The sequence below is a fragment of the Desmodus rotundus genome, chromosome 12, assembly GCF_022682495.2.
Source record: "Desmodus rotundus isolate HL8 chromosome 12, HLdesRot8A.1, whole genome shotgun sequence".
NCBI lineage: Eukaryota > Metazoa > Chordata > Mammalia > Chiroptera > Phyllostomidae > Desmodus > Desmodus rotundus.
In genome coordinates, this window is record NC_071398.1 from 30,390,041 (window position 1) to 30,406,895 (window position 16,855).

General features: G+C 44.3%; 1 protein-coding gene across 2 annotated transcripts in view; it reads right to left on the minus strand.

Annotated features, from left to right (window-relative positions):
* KLHDC4 (kelch domain containing 4) overlaps positions 1 to 16,855 on the minus strand; it is a 92,989-nt gene that overhangs the window by 37,781 nt on the left and 38,353 nt on the right. For both annotated transcript variants that reach the window (XM_053914435.1, XM_024556004.3), the window contains exons 2-4: positions 14,994 to 15,085; positions 11,872 to 11,950; positions 10,954 to 11,052 (exon numbers count right to left, since the gene is read on the minus strand). In XM_053914435.1, coding sequence (XP_053770410.1) covers positions 10,954 to 11,052; positions 11,872 to 11,950; positions 14,994 to 15,085 — 270 coding nt within the window. The remainder of the gene's footprint in view (positions 1 to 10,953; positions 11,053 to 11,871; positions 11,951 to 14,993; positions 15,086 to 16,855) is intronic.

The window sequence follows — 16,855 nt, forward strand, 5'->3', positions numbered from 1 at the left end:
TCTAGACTGGGGATTGCCATGTGGATCCCCCACAAGGAGGGAGAAGCCAGTCACAGCATGTGATTAAAAAGGCCTTTCCAGAAGAGGGAAATATTGGGTAAGAGCAGCAAATTTCAACCTGTGTGCCACAAGAATTTTTAAAACAGGCAGTACGGGACTATTTAGTCAGGGGCGCTGATCTCTCTTCCCTTAGACCGTGAAATAAAATGACAGCAGCCAACACAACTATAGCTGTCCTGTTTAAATGAGTCAAAGTTATACCTACTTTTTTTGTCACACTGAAAAAAAAATTTTTTTTTTGGCATGCCACAGAATTTTAGTAATTAGTTTATGTGCGCCATGAGATGAAAAAGTTGAAAATCGCTGGGTACAGGAATGTATTTCAGACAGCCACAATAAGAGTGGGTGCTACGTCATGTAAAACCACCTTTATAGGTGCCAATACAAGAAACACAATTGGTCATTTTAAAGGCAATTCATACACTATCTAGCCCAGGGATTTTAAGCTTTGGGTTGGATTTTGTGTTGAAGATTGCTGATATGAAGTCCAAAAGGTAACACATAAAACTGGAACCCCTCCCCCAGAATTCCAGACCTGCCTCTTTCTCACCCAAGGACACTTAGATTCCAAGCCTTGATCTCATCTTAAGAGTGCCTGCACTGTCCATTCTCCTCAGTGCCTGCCCTCTGTGTGGTTCTGCCGAAGACCCAGGATGACTCAGAGGTCCCACTGGAACCACCCCCAAGTGCCTGGACCCTCCAGAGCCACACAACCCACTGGCTGGCCAGTGACCAACAGAGAAAGTTCAGTGACGTGCCACCTGACGGAAAGCACAGCTTCAAAGACAGTCACGATGTGGCTGGTTTTATGGTTAGCTGACCTGTACACTGAGTATCTGAGGGGACAGCCTGCACAGAAACAACTTCTCCTGCAAGCACCCTACAAGTGTGGGGTGTGACGCTTACTCAGTCAACACCTGGCACAGAGCAGGTGCTGGGCCAGCCTACTCTGGGAGTCACCAGCCACAGGGTCCAGACAACGAAGCAGATGATACAACCAAACCCTTCACACCAAAGGCACGTGGCCAGGAAACAGCCAAGGGGCTTCTTGCTGAGGAGCCTGGAAACAGTGGCCATGGTAGCAAACAGTGTGGCTAAGGAAGGGGACTTGGGTCGGGTGCCACTGGGCACCAAGACGCTGCTGAGCAGTGTGTGAATGCCTACTTGCCCTCACGTACCTCCACAGGCAGGTTCACTGGGAGGGTCACGCAGTGGCTGTCAGGAGGCTGCAGCCCCAGGCACCCAGAGCTCCACTGCAGCACGGAGCCTTTGACCCGCTGGCACTTGAGAACACTGCAGAAGCAAGGCTCTGTCACTGACCCCGCTGCTGTCCTGGACTATCTGTGGAGGGTCCTGGCGGCATTCTTAAGAGTAACACAGCCCTCTCTCCACTCCCATTCTCACTCAGTTTTATTTGCGTCACCTCAGCACAGATGACTGACCTATGAAGGGACAAGCCAGCTTCCTACCACTCTAAAACCTCAGTAGTTCTAGAGGAAAGAACTGATCACTTCAAATCTTTAAAGCAGGCACGATGATTAGCTCAGGCCCAGACCTAACATTTTTTGAGTTTATGAAGTTAGGTGATACACTCAAGCTCCACAACACAATGGAGTTTTGAATCATCATGTTATAGAAGGCTATCCAATGCCATGAGGTAATGCTATAAATAATGCACCAACTGGAAAGAACAGCATAGAAAAAACATATACATATGTGTGTATTTATATGTATAGGCCAACTAATATGAAATATACATGTGTAGAAATATAGATATACAAGGAGAAGATGAAGAAATATGAACTAGCAGTTCTAGAATGATGGGCCATGGACTTTTCTCTTTCTTTTCTTTTTTCACAATGAATATTACTTACATATCAGTGTAAAAACCATTTTTAAAAAATGAAGTCCAACTCCAGGCAAGAAAAAAGGACTGTAAGCCACAGTTCATCTTGTCCATCCCATCCCCCCTCTTCATCACAATACCAGGCCTGTCGCCGTCAAAAGTATAAGGACTACAGGAAGATGGGTCAACAGTCAGTGATCTGAGGGATGTGTATTAACCTGGTCCTCAAAGAAAAAAGTTAGTATATTATTCAAGAGAAGATCAGAACTATAAAGAAACAGGCATAAGATTTCCACTCCGACAAGGACGGAGCAACCTGTACCACATAAACAAGGAGAAACTTGGACAAAATCTATGAAGGAACTAGAGTCGTACAACATCAGGAAGTGCAGCACTGTGACCCTGAGGGTGGTAAGTGGGAACGGTGACTCTGTGCCTCCGAAGGCAGTCCCTGCACCCTGGTGCAGGGAAAGGAGCCCAACAGAGCAGGTGGTCTTGTTCAGCTGAGGAGACAAAGGTCAGAGTTCACAGATGCTGAGGTAGCTAGAATTTGTAGGCAGAGTATTGGACAGAGAGCACCCTGGAAATCCGCACGGGGTTCCCTGAAGCCTTTGAGCATTAAGCTGTATATGTGCAGGAGAGGCTGGAAAAAGAATCACCACTGTGAGGCTGAAAGCCTAAAAATGACCTGCACTTGCATAGAGCTTTGAAACAGGCAGTATCCAACCAGACATAGTGAAAGATGTCACTGGACAGCCAGAGCACACAGCAGAGACCCCAGAAAGGGCATACCCTAGGGCAGGGGTGTCAAACTCATTTTCACCAAAGGGCCAAATGCAATTTTAGGACTGTATAAATGTAAGTACTCCTTAACTAGGGACAAGGAGCTCCGCGCTGCCCCTGGGTAGAAAAAAGGTGCCAGCCGGATAAAACAAGGTGGAAGGCCGGATTCAGCCCACAGGCCTGGTGTTTGCCACCTGTGCCCTAGGGCTGAGTCATTCCTAGAAAAGTTTCAAAAGGATCACAACGACCTGCAGGTGACGTAATTGCCTGCCAAAACAAAACTCATCAATTGCTAACAGATTAAAACAAAATCCAGACAGTCAACTCGTAGCATTCACAAAGTTCTGCATCTAACTACACAGTCCCAGTGGGAAAATGTGACTTAAGGCAAAAGGTCAGTCCACAGAAAGACACCCAGAAATGACAAAGATGAGAAAATCAGCAAACAAGGACTTGAAACCAGTTTTTATAAATATGTCCAAAGATTTAAAGGAAAACATGAGCATAATAAACAAACATGGAAACAATAATCGAGAACCAAACAAAATCTAGAGCTAAAAAATACCACACATAAAATGAATAATCCACAAGTTCACAGCATATCCACTTACCTTGAAGGGTAATAAAAACGATCAACATGAAAATAGAAAAAAGAATGAAAAAAAAAAAAAGAGAGAGAGAGAGAGAGACCTATTGCCCTGTTGGATAATATTAAACAGTCTAACATACATATAATTCAACTTTAAGAAAATCACAAAAGTTCATCAAAATCAAATTCCTAATAAACCAAAGACAAAGATAAAATCTTTTAAGCAGCCATAGAGGGGGAAAAAAAGACTGAGTACAGAAAAATTAAGTCTTACCTCTCCTCAGAACAATGCAAGCCAGAAAACACAACATTTTCAAGTGCTAAAGAAAAAATTGCTATCAACCCAGAACGCAGCATCAAGAAAAAATATCCAGAGAACCAAGACGGCGGCGTAGGTAGACACACTGTGCCTCCTCGCACAACCAGAACTGACAGAAAATCAAACGGCAAGGAAGTCCGACACCAAGAAGATAAAAAAGAAACATACATCCAGACCAGTAGGAGGGGCGGAGACGGGCACCGGGGCAGAGAGGACTAGTGTGGCCGTGGCAGGACCGAGACTGGCGGAGTGTGGGACCAACAGGGCAAGCAGTCTGACCACTAGCAGGCCCTGCGGCCCCACATTCGAGCACAGAGAAACCGAGAGGGCCGGACTCAGAGTGGCGGAGAACGGGGCAGGCAGAGCAGTGGGTAGCACCCCGCGGCCCCACATTCGCGCATAGATAAAACAGGACTAACCGCAGGAAGCGAAGCAGAACGTGTAACCCAGGGCTCCAGCGCAGGGGAAATAAAGCCTCAAACCTCTGACTGAAAGCGCCCGTGGGGGTTGGGGCGGCAGCAGGAACGACTCCCAGCCTCATGGGAGAGGTTGTTGGAGAGACCCACAGGGGCCTGGAGTGTGCGCAAGCCCACCCACTCGGGATCCAGCACCACAGGGGCCCAGTTTGATTGTGGGTGGCTGAGGGAGTGACTGAGGTCTGGTAGAGAGTGGAGCAGGCACCACTGCTCTCTCTCAGCCCCTCCCCCACGTACAGCGTCATAGCACAGCCACCAGCGTTACCCCGCCCCGGGGAACACCTAACGCTCCACCCCTTTAAGTAACAGACACACCGAGAAAAAAAAAAATGGCCCAAATGACAGAACACTTCAAAGCTCCAGAAATAATTCAACTAAGCAGCGAACAGATAGCCAACCTATCAGATGCACAGTTCAAAACACTGGTAATTAGGACGCTCACAGAATTGGTTGAATTTGGTCAAAAACTAGATGAAAAAATAAAGGCTATGGTAAGAGAGACAAAGGAAAATGTACAGGGAACCAATAGTGATGCAAAGGAAACTGGGACTCAAATCAATGGTGTGGACCAGAAGGAAGAAAGAAACATCCAACCAGAAAAGAATGAAGAAACAAGAATTCGGAAAAATGAGGAGAGGCTTAGGAACCTCCAGGACATCTTCAAATGTTCCAACATCCGAATTCTAGGGGTGCCAGAAGGAGAAGAGGAAGAACAAAAAATTGAAAACTTATTTGAACAAATAATGAAGGAGAACTTCCCTAATCTGGCAAAGGAAATAGACTTCCAGGAAGTGCAGGAAGCTCAGAGAGTCCCAAAGAAGCTGGACCCAAGAAGGAACACACCAAGGCACATCATAATTACATTACCCAAGATTACACAGAAGGGGAGAATCTTAGAAGCAGCAAGAGAAAAGGACACAGTTACCTACAAAGGGGTTCCCATAAGACTGTCAGCTGATTTCTCCAAAGAGACCTTACAGGCAAGAAGGGGCTGGCAAGAAGTATTCCAAGTCATGAAAGGCAAGGGCCTACATCCAAGATTACTCTATCCAGCAAAACTATCATTTAGAATGGAAGGGCAGATAAAGTGCTTCTCAGATAAGGTCAAGTTCAAGGAGTTCATCATCACCAAGCCATTATTGTATGAAATGTTAAAGGGACTTATCTAAGAAAAAGAAGATAAAAATATAAACAGTAAAAATGACAGCAAACTCACAGTTATTAACAAACACACCTAAAACCAAAACAAAAGAAAACTAAGCAAACAACTAGAACGGAAACAGAACCACAGAAATGGAGATCACATGGAGGGTTATCAATAGGGGATTGGGAGGGGGAGAGAGGGGGGAAAGGTACAGAGAATAAATAGCATAAATGATAGGTGGAAAATAGACAGGGGGAGGGTAAGAATAGTGTAGGAAATGTAGAAGCCAAAGAACTTATAAGTATGACCCATGGACATGAACTATAGGGGGGGAATGTGGGAGGGAGGGGGTGGGCAGGTTGGAGTTGAGTGAAGGGGGGGAATGGGACAACTGTAATAGCATAATCAATAAATATATCAAAAAAAAAGAAAGAAAAAATATCCAGTGAATGAATATAAAATGAAGGCATTTTCACTTAGAAAAAATGCTAAAAAAATTTTGTTGCCACTTATCTGTACTTCAAGAAATAGTAAATGAAGTTTTAGGCTGAAGGAAACATTCCCACATGAAAACACAGATCTACATGAGGAATGAAGTGTGATGAAAACCGTAAGTTTGTAAATCAATAGAAGATATTTTTCTTCTCATTTTAAAATTTCTGTAATAACCATTTAAAGCAAAAACAACATTATATCACTGTGGGGCTTCTAATATGTATGGAAATGAAATATATAAGAACAGCAACACAGAGAATATATTAGAGAACTTACTTTATTTTTTTAAGATCTTATTTATTTTTAGAGAGAGGGGAAAGGAGGGAGAAAGAGAGGGAAATAAACACCAATTTGCGAGAGATACATCGATTGGTTGCCTCTTGCGTGTCCCCCGACCAGGGACTGGCCCGCAACCCAGGCATGTGCCCTGACTGGGAATCAAACTGGCAACCTTTTGGTTCGCAGGCTGGCACTCAATCCACTGAGCCACACCAGCCAGGGCTTAGAGAGCTTACTTTAAAGGAAGTCCAATCAGCCCCGGCCAGGTGGCTCAGGTGGTTGGAGCACTGCCCAGCACATCAAAAGACTGCGCATCCAATTCTCGGTCAGGGCACATACTGAGGACGTGGATTTGACTCCTGGTTGAAGGAGGTACAGGAGGCAACAGATCAAGGTTTCTCTCTCTCTCCCTACCTTCCTGTCTAAAATCAGTAAAACATACCCTCAGGTAAGGATTTAAAAAGAAAGAAAGGACTAAGTGCTTTAAAAAAAAAGTCAAAGCATTTCAACAAAATTACTTTCCATAATATCCTTAAAATAAGGATTCTTCTGGGATTAGAGGAGATAACTGAGGTATGAGCTGGCCTATTATCAGCTCTTCAGAAGAAAGCTGGCGGGACTCCAGAAAGAAAGAAGTCACTGGCTGGGACTGAGATACATGCAGGCTGTTCTCCTACTCATTGCTCACTCCCCTTTGTACCGTCAAACTTACAGAAAGAGTTTATACCCCCAGGCTGTCTTATGGGTGATTAATTTAGGTATTTTGGAAAGAAAGCTCTAAATATAAAATACCTTTAAATATATATATTCAGGACTTCTGGCCAGGATGGAGGTATAGGTAGATACACTTTGCCTCCTCATACAACCAAAAGAAGGACAACAAATTTAAAACCCAGAACTGCCAGAAAATTGAACTGTATGGACGTCTGACAACAAAGGAGTTAAAGGAGAAACATTCATCCAGACTGGTGTGCCAAGACAAAGAATTATGACCCAAATGAAAGAACAGATCAAAGCTCCAGAAAAAGAACTAAGCGATGAGGAAAGAGACAACCTATCAGATGCACAGTTCAAAACACTGGTAATCAGGATGCTCACAGAAATGGTTGAGGATGGTTGAAAAATAGAGGAAGAAGTGAAGGCTATGCAAAGTGAAATAAAGGAAAATGTACAGGGAACCAATAGTGAAGGGAAGGAAACCAGGACTCAAATCAATGATTTGGATCAGAAGGAAGAAATAAACATTCAACCAAAACAGAATGAAGAAACAAGAATTCAAAAAAAATGAGGAGAGGCTTAGGAACCTCCAGGACAACTTCAAACATTCCAACATCTGAATCACAGGGGTACCAGAAGGAGAAGAGGAACAGCAAGAAATTGAAAACTTATTTGAACAAATAATGAAGGAGAATTTCCCTAATCTGGCAAATTAAATAGACTTCCAGGAAGTCTAGGAAGCTCAGATAATTCCAAAGAAGTTGGACCTAAGAAAGTACACACCAAGGCACATCATAATTAAATTGCCCATGATTAAAGATTAGGACAGAATCTTAACAGCAGCAAGAGAAAAGGAGACAGTTACCCACAAAGGAGTTCCCATAATACTATCAGCAGATTTCTCAACAGAAACCTTGCAGGCAAGAAGGGGCTGGAAAGAAGTATTTCAAGTCATGAAAGGCAAGGACCTACAACCAGGATTCCTCTATCCAGCAAAGCTTTCATTTAGAACAGAAGGGCAGATAAAGTGCTTCCCAAATAAGATCAAGTTAAAGGAGTTCATCATCACCAAGCCCTTACTATTTGAAATGTTAAAGGGACTTATCTAAGAACAAGAATATGATGAAAACTATGAACAGTAAGATGACAACAAACTCACAACTATCAACAACTGAACCTAAAAAAACAAAAACAAACTAAGCAAACAACTAGAACAGGAACAGAATCACAGAAATGGAGATCACATGGAGAGTTATCAGCAGGGAGGGGGTAGGAGTTAGATGGGGGGAAAAGGTACAGGGAATAAAAAGCATAAATGGTAGATACAAAATAGACAGGGGAAGTTAAGAATAGTATGGGAAATGGAGAAGCCAAAGAACTTATATGTACAACCCATGGACATAAACTAAGTGGGGGGGAATGCTGGTGTGGGGTGGTACGGGGATGAGGAGAATAAAGGGGAAGAAAAAAATGGGACAACTGTAATAGCATAATCAATAAAATATACTTAAAATAAATGCATAAATATATATATATTTATACACATAGTTGTTTTGAAGTAACTGCTTAAACTGGCAACCAACAACAGTCTCTTGTCTGGATCTGACGCAGGCAAAGCACAACGCAGTGACCCAGTGAATGGAGTAGGGCGGCACTGCTCCAGGGGCAAGGCAAGGCCATCCTCTTCAGCATCCACTATCCTACTTGTCCCATGAGGCTACCTGCTTCCCAAGCATTTGGGTTTGTTTGCTGTTGTCTTAATTGCAGTAAAATCACGTGTGGAAAGCTTTAAGTTAACAACCCTCCTTCCAAATGCCAAATAAACGAACAAACAAAACCAACACACAATGAAGTCCAAAATAACACACAGACTCTGAAAGGATTTTGACATTAGCCAGACGCATGCTTCAGCTTCATGAAAGCCGAGTCTTCAAAATGTGTGACACCATCAGGATCAAAGTAAACACCAAATACGGGACATCACAGGGAAAGGCAAACTCGTCTTTTCTGTCGCTATGTCCCAGTCCTACAATGGTGCCTTACATGTAAAAGATACTCAGCATTTCCTGAGTGAAAAAATCTCGGAGTCCTGCAATGCCTGCTCAGACAGAATGTAATGAAGCCATTATTTAGCTGGAGGCTAACACCTGCAGCAGTGCAAACGAGCACTGTGGGTGGAACTCCGCTTATCTCACGGGTAAGCGCTTTGTATATAATGACTCCTCCCCATAAACTACTTACTGTTCATTAATGCACTAAGGCCGACCTAAGGACACAGGAGACATTTTTTATTAAGCCATATGAAACTTTTTTCTAGTTTATGAGAGAACGCATTTTGTTTCAAGGGAGTTTTAGTCATTACTTTGGGAGACAAGTATCAGGTGAGTAAGAAGACAGAACTCAGGATGTCTGCCTCCGCTCCTCACCCAGCCCTGGGTTCCCAACAGCCTCACTCCCTGCACCCTCAGCAGTCCAGGCAGCGCAGTGTGACCACTCCCTTCTTCTCACCAGGTCACCGAATCCACATTCGGCAGAGCTGTGACCCTTCACTTTCTCTCACTGGGTTGTATTCATTTTACAAAGGGCATCTAAACTCTCAAATTACACATAAAATAAATTTCACCCCATCCCAAAATCCAGAATCTAGGAGAAAAGAGTAGAGTATACGTACAAGCTTTCCTTTCTATTCTTTTACCCTCTAACTGATAAAAGAGAAGATACAGACCATGGCTTCTAACATCATCTCCATTAAACTAGTCTATAATGAGAAAACTTTTATGTCTCAAATTTCATGTGGTAGAATCTGAAAGGTAATGAACTTTAGGCAAAGGACTTTATAACCAATTTCTATTTCCCATTGCTGTGATTCACTATGAAATCCACAACATAAAACAGCAAGCCGAGCTGAACTACAAGGATGTTATTAAGTCCCAGACTAATAAGGCCTCGACATCCATGCATATGAACCAGAGCCTGCTGAGCACCCTGCCAAAAAACTGAACTTAAAAATCTCCAAGACTTTCATGATTCCAATTCTTCAAGGACATTTAATAACTGTGATTAAAATGGATGAGAAAATAAACACAGAAGCAGCCCCTAGCCTGCATTATGTGACATGGGCACAAAACTTGACGGCTCCATCGGGATATCAGCATTCTTGGGGCTCAAGACTCTGACGAAGCATCCGGGGGCACTGGGGACTCAGAGTGCGCACCACTGAGACAGGACAGGACTTAGTCCTCAGCTTAGAGGCCTGGGGCAGAGTATTCACACTCCAGAACTGCAGTGGGCTCTGGTGAACAAACTCAAACTTGTCAAAATCCACTCATTTACTAAAATTCAACTGACTACACCTGATTTTCCAACCTGAACACAAGTGAATTCCTCTTTTCCAGAAGACAAACCAGTGCAAGTGCTCGCAAGCCTTCGTGTGCACAGGACAGTCATGCAGTTCAGGCAGCTGGGTCCTCCTCTTACCCACTCTCAGGTCAGCAGGCTACTTCTGGGCACAGAACCAGAAAGAGGAGAACCACGCACACCATGGTGGACTCATACAATCATCTCCCTCCACCCCGGACAGGTATCACTCACTCAATTGTTTTTTTGAGCCCCAACACTGTTCCAAATACTGGGTTATAATAATGAACAGGACCAAGTGCCTGGCCTCACGCAGCTAAACAGAATCTGAAACCAGGACCCCTTCCCTGACAGGCTGTCAGGTTAACAGTTCTGAAAGAGCTCTCCTGGGGCAAGCAGAAGCCAGGCAACAACACGCTGATTTAGTGCTACAATTCATCATCCCTGTTACGACTCATTCATTTACAGTATTTATTTTCCAAGCAGCATTTACACCTCTTTTGAACATTGTTCTCTCATTTTTAGCTCTCTAGACACCAGACCTTGGGCCTATGGAGGCCTCTCTCAATCAAATGGAGAAGGAGCAATTTGCCGACTGAGACATGCCAAGCACCAAACTGGGTGTTTTGCCTGGATTTCATATGATCTTCACACTACCTGGAGAAGCAGTGTCCGTCTCCCCGTCTTACAGGTGAAGGCACTGCTATGTGAAGAAGTTCAGTAACAAGTACAAGTTGGAAAACAGCAAAGTGAGGCCCACGTGCAAGGCCCAGCCTCTCTGCACAGGCTGCCTGTCATTTACCAACTCTACAAGTCTCTGACATAACCCTCAGTGTAAAGTCCCAACGGGAACACAGAGAAGGACAAGGGTTAATACTGACAACATACCTGGTGAGCACAGCGCCTCGGAGGTGGACTGGGGATTTCCACCTTGGTCCAGGTATCCTTTCTGATGTTGTAGATATAGAGTTCGTTATATAAAAATGTCTGCAGGAAGGAAGAGGAGCTTTACCGTCATGAATGATGCTCCCATGCAAGTGACAGTAGTAGAAAGAAGGATCTCAATCGCTAGCCTTCCTGGAAAATGTGTTTCCTAAAGCAATGTAAATCTTACCAATGCAGGACAGGTGCAGCTGGGCCCCTGGATCCCTTGGGATGATGACACAAAGAAAAGGACCATCTGTCTACTATGCAGTGCAGGTGAACTTTATGCTTTTCTGTTTCATATACAACTCTGAAACACCAGTCTTTCCAGCCTTTTTTTTTTTTTAAGATTTTATTTATTTTTAGAGAGAGGGGAAGGGAGGGTGAGAAAATATCAATGTGTGGTTGCCTCTTGCACACCCTCAACGGGGGACCTGGCCCTCAATGCAAGCATATGCCCTGACTGGGAATCGAACCAGCAACCTTTCAGTTCACAGGCCGGCATTCACTCCACTGAGCCACACCAGCCAGAGCCTTTCTGGCCTTTTTAAAAATAAAACTTAGCTCTAAATCAGTACTTTTCCTACTCAAAACAACTTTGGAAACCCATCATAAGGAAAAACAGCACAAACAATGAAACTGAAGGGCTAGTGTGCTGGTCAACCTCAAGCAGGCAGTGAGAGGAGGGACCCTAAAGGTCACTAAAGGATGCTATTACTTGTCAAGGACATTATCACATACCAGTCCTGAGAGCTCAGGAGGTGGGACATGGGAGGGGAGTTAAAGGACCAACAAGTATTTGATATCTCTGCTTTAAATTAATTTTACTCCAAAAGAGACCCGTGGAAATTTGGGAAGAAAAGAAAAACATATATACTTTACTTTTTGGCCATTGAAATATTCACCTCCGAAAAGGATTAATTCATCTTTCTCAGGATGAGTGGAGAGAGAGGCATTTAACCTGCAAGAGACAAAAGCAGCGGGTCAACACAAAACCAAACCATTGGCTGCCCAATCCGAGAGAGCCATTCATTTGCCCACCAGAGGGCTTTACCAGGGACCAGCCTTTTCTAAACTTTTGTGAAAGAGGAGCCTGGGGCTAAAACAGAAGGCACTACCCTAAAAAAGGAGTCTGGGCCAGACAATAATACCCAGCCTCCCTGTCCCAGGAGGGCTGCACCAGGCCTACTCCCACAGCCTCTGGCTAAAATCATCAGGTAGCGACAAGTCTAGGGGATCCTACTTATGTGCCAAATTTTCCAGAACTGTCTTATTTTAAGGGTCTATCCTCTTAAATCACAATCAAAACTGCTCTTAAAAGTCCAGGATTTAAGCATTTCAATATACATCCTAGACAACTTCTATCTGGAAAAAATGGCAAATAACTTTCCACTTATTTCACACATGAGGACAAAAGAAAAGCTGTAAGGAAATCATACATATATCCTGCCCACTTCCCTGAAAAGGAATGAAAGCTACGGTGACTGAGAAGGCCAGTCACTGAAATACGCCCTTCCTTCAAAATCCTCTTGAGTGGCACTCCCCAAGGTGCCTTCAGTAACAGTAACTCTGAAACATGCTTCTCAGGAAAAAAAAAAAAAAAGTCTGAAGGTCAAGTAAGTTTGGAAAATCTGAATACTTCTCCCTGGAGATTTATCATACACATGAACATCTAACAGGCTGAGCAATTCTGCAGTAAAGAAACCAGTGTTAAAATAGTGCTGCTGTAGCAGTCTCTCAAAAGTTAAACAGAATTTTCCACTCCTAGGCATGTGGTCAAGAAAAGTGAAAATGGCAACCTTCATTACACCACTATTCATAGTAGCGCCAAAGTGGAAACAACCCAAGCGTCCACCAATGGATCAGTGGATGAGTGGATGAAATGTGGTCACCCACACACGGAACACTGTGCGATCTCAAAAGGAACAATGTTCAGACTCCTGCTACAACACAGACAGAGCTTGCGGGCACTGTGCTGAGTGCAAAAAGCCAGTGGCAGCAGGACAGATACTGCATACTCCACTTATATGAAATATTTAGAACAGGCAAATCAGAGGGACAGGAAGTAGGGTAGAGGTCCCCAGGCAACAGGAGAGGGGGAATGGCGAGCATCTGCTGAATAGGAACAGAGATCCTATTTGGGGTGATGAAACTGTTGGACATAATACATGGTGGTGACGGCTGCACAGCAGTGTGATGTAAGTAATCCCACAGATTTGTTCGGTTAAAATGGTTAAAGTGGAAAATTCTATGTTTTATATATATTCTATCACAATGAAAAAATATTCAAAAAAAGGACACCAGTGTTCCCCAAAGTTCTTTGCACACAAATCTTTTCCTCAATTAACACATTAATATTCTGTGGGAAAGTAACACGCACCACTAGGAAAACAATTCCATTGCAGCGTACAGAAGTGTCACTGCTGTCCGAGCCCATCCACACCCACCGTCTGCGAGACACAGGCACATGAGCACCGCATCCTCCTCTCCCCCTTAAATTACATCTCAGCCGATACGTGGGAACACACACCTACAAAACTTGGTAATTTTCATGGCTTTGTTACCATAACGTGACGGAGAGGTAGGAGATAAGAAGTTAATATGATCACCAACCAAAAGGCCTGATCTCATTATACCTCAGCTCCTTCAACTGTAAGGGGCCATTCCCAGCTGACCCAGGGAATCACCAACCTTTCAAATTACATCCTTATATTCAATCTGGCTTTTGGGGCAAATGCTACTTTAGGAAAAGTTCTGAAATGTCATCCAAAAATTATCGGTCCACAAGTGGCTCCACTCAGGGGTGTTACACATATGAAGCCTCAAAGATCTCAAGAATTTATCTGCTTCAACGATTAAAATGAAAAAAATACATCTACCACATGTACAACTTACACCTGGCCCCGATGATAACACGCTGAATAAAGGGGAAAACAGAAAAAGATTCCCAGTGGAATTTATTAAATGAAGAACAGGAAAGACTCTCCAACTTTGGGAGCTGCTGTAAAGCTGCTGCATCAGGTCATTTGGCTCCGGGGTTAATCAAGTCGCCAACACCACCCGGCCGGCAGGTGCTAAGTAAATCCCGGGTCCAGGTCAGCAGAATTCAGGTGGCAGAGACATCACCTGCCCCGCACTGAACTGAAGGCAGCACTATAACCACCTCCCTTCCTGAAGCTCTGGACCCCGGGCCTCCATTCAGGCTGTCGACAGCTCTGGGACTAATCTCTGAGGGAAACGAAGCAAATCATTTCTCAACCACACACACAGTCCCAGATGCTGTGAAGTTAACGTGTTTCCCCTTCTCTAGTATTTCTTTATTAGGGTCACTGGGCCTTTCCTAGGTTTCTAACTCAGTGCATTCGCTGTCTTGCCTCTGCTCTATTGGCAAATATATGAATTACAGAGCCTGAAATCAAACTATAAAACAATTGGAATTCCAAGGACGAGGACAAGAACTGACCCAGAGGAATAAGAAGTGAGATGAAACCCAAAGCCTGCTCTTTTCAACTCATTCCACAAGTGTTTGAAATCCTTTGGAGTTTGCACAGAATTTACAAATCCATTTAAAATGGCTTACATACAATTTACATTTAATAATCACATTTTTCACAAGACTTTAAAAGCATTATAAACAAACACAGCTAAAAGCTATTGTGACTTTAAGTTTTCCACCTGTGACAGGCACTTTTAAAATACCTTAAGAACCAAGCAAAGTTCCTTAGGACACACCATAGTCACAAATTGTTACCAACCCGGGGCTTTCACATCTGCCACAAAGTCCCAGGTGAGCAGCTGCTGAGACCTCATTTCCGTGTTTCTGCATGACAAGAGAGCTGAAGAAGTGCAAACATGTTCTGTGGGAGCTGATCAGAACAGGTTTCAAAGGTGAAAATGTCCCAAGTACCTGGTTATTTATGAAGACATGCTGCCTATTGACAGCGGACTTCCAATTTATACAAGAAAACCATTAGAAGCTATAATGCAGAGTTCTGCTCACTCACCTTGGTGAAGGTGGGGGACAGGGCGTTTCCACAACCTGGGTCTTTCTGGCATCCAGTGTCTGGAAATGGGCTATGAGAGCTTCAAGATCTTCCTAGAGGCAGATAAGCAACCACATGTGAGACGTATCCTTAAACCCTAGTATGGGGTCAAAAGCCTGGGGCAGCTTTCCCAATGTCCACAGACAGAATCTGACACATGCAAAAACACTCAGAGCTTCACCTCACAGGTGGTTTTCTTGCAAAGTGTGGGTGCATGTGCACATCATCGCATTCTAAACCCCCACACTCTCCCGCAAAGTGTGTTCCACTTAGACAAGCCCACCCTGACTTCACACCAGCATCTTCAGCGACCTCTCAGAAACCCAACACTGGGCAACCCCACCAGCCCGATTTACTGTCTGCATAGTGGTACCTGATATGAGAATGCCTGCTCATTTAGTTTTTATTTTGTTTCCATCTCCCTCCCACCAAAACACCAAGAGCTCCAAGCAAGACTTGAGTCTGCTTAGAACAGAGTCTGCTTGGCAACTATGGGCTGCAGCCACTCTGTGTGGGACGGTCTTTGTTTTTACAACTGCAAACAGGATTTAAGATTTACCTGCACAGCTGGGTGGCCCTGCAACCTACCCCCCTGTTTCCCTCTATTAACCTCCCCCGGTCCCCGAAAGGTGACACATGACCTGTGTGTCAGGAGGAAAGTCCCCCTCTATCCTTACGCTTTTCTTGAAAGCTCAGCTGATGCTGCGACCTGGGATATACCCCCTGCCTTCCTCCTTACTCCCCCCCCAACATCCATACATTCAAAGCCCTCTCCCCCTGGTTCCACGTGCCACACTGAAGGTAGGTTAGTTGGCTTTCCCACACCCACAGACACCTGCAGACCACGCTTCCTTCCTCTCCAGCCTCACTTCCCACCCCTCCTCACCCCAACTTTCACTGGCTTCCTCTCAGTTCCTTTATCAGAACACAATCCCCTGGCCTAAACAGCCACCTCCCCCCACTTCCACCTCGGGAGCCGTTATCTGGAACTGGGTGCTCATTACTCTCCAAAATTTCTTTTTTCTTCTTTTAATTATTGATTTGAGAGAGAGAGAGAGGAAGGGAATGAAGAGAGAAGGAAGGGGAGGGAGGGAGAGAGAGGAAGACAGAAAGAGAGAGGGAGAGTGAGAGGGAGTGAGGGGGAGGGAGAGAGAAAGACGGGCTTGTCCTGCCACTTATTTATGCATTCACTGGTTGCTCCTTGTGTGTGCCCTGACCGGAGATGGAACCCAAGCCTTGGCATTAAAGGACAATGCTCTAACCAACTAAGCAACCTAGCCAGAGCCTCGAGCATTTCTTTACACTTTTACTGCATATATATATAAAAGGACATCGCATAACATCATTTCTTTAGAACACTGATGAGATGCCACAGGACAGGGGTGTCAAGCTCATTTTCACCAGGGGCCACATGAGCCTCATGGTTGCCTTCAGCGCGCCGAATGTAGAGTTCCTTGCCCCTAGTTAAGGAGCAGTTACATTTACACAGTCCTAAAATTACATTCGGCCCTTCGGAGGCAACTGTGAGGCTGATGTGACCCCGGTGAAAAGGAGTTTGACACCCCTGCCATAGGAACTTAACCCTTGCTTATATCAGTTAGCCTAGAGCAAAAGTGATTTCCGTATACAGCCACACCTTAGAGATACTGTGGGCTCAGTTTCAGAGAACCACTATAAAGCAAGTATCACAATAAAGCGAATTACAGTCGTGTTTTGCTGGTGGAGGGACTCGCCTTCAATTTGTAAAATAATTCAGTATCTAAGAAACACAATAAAACAAGGTATGCCTGTACTATGTCAGTTCACTGAAGGTCACAGAAGCT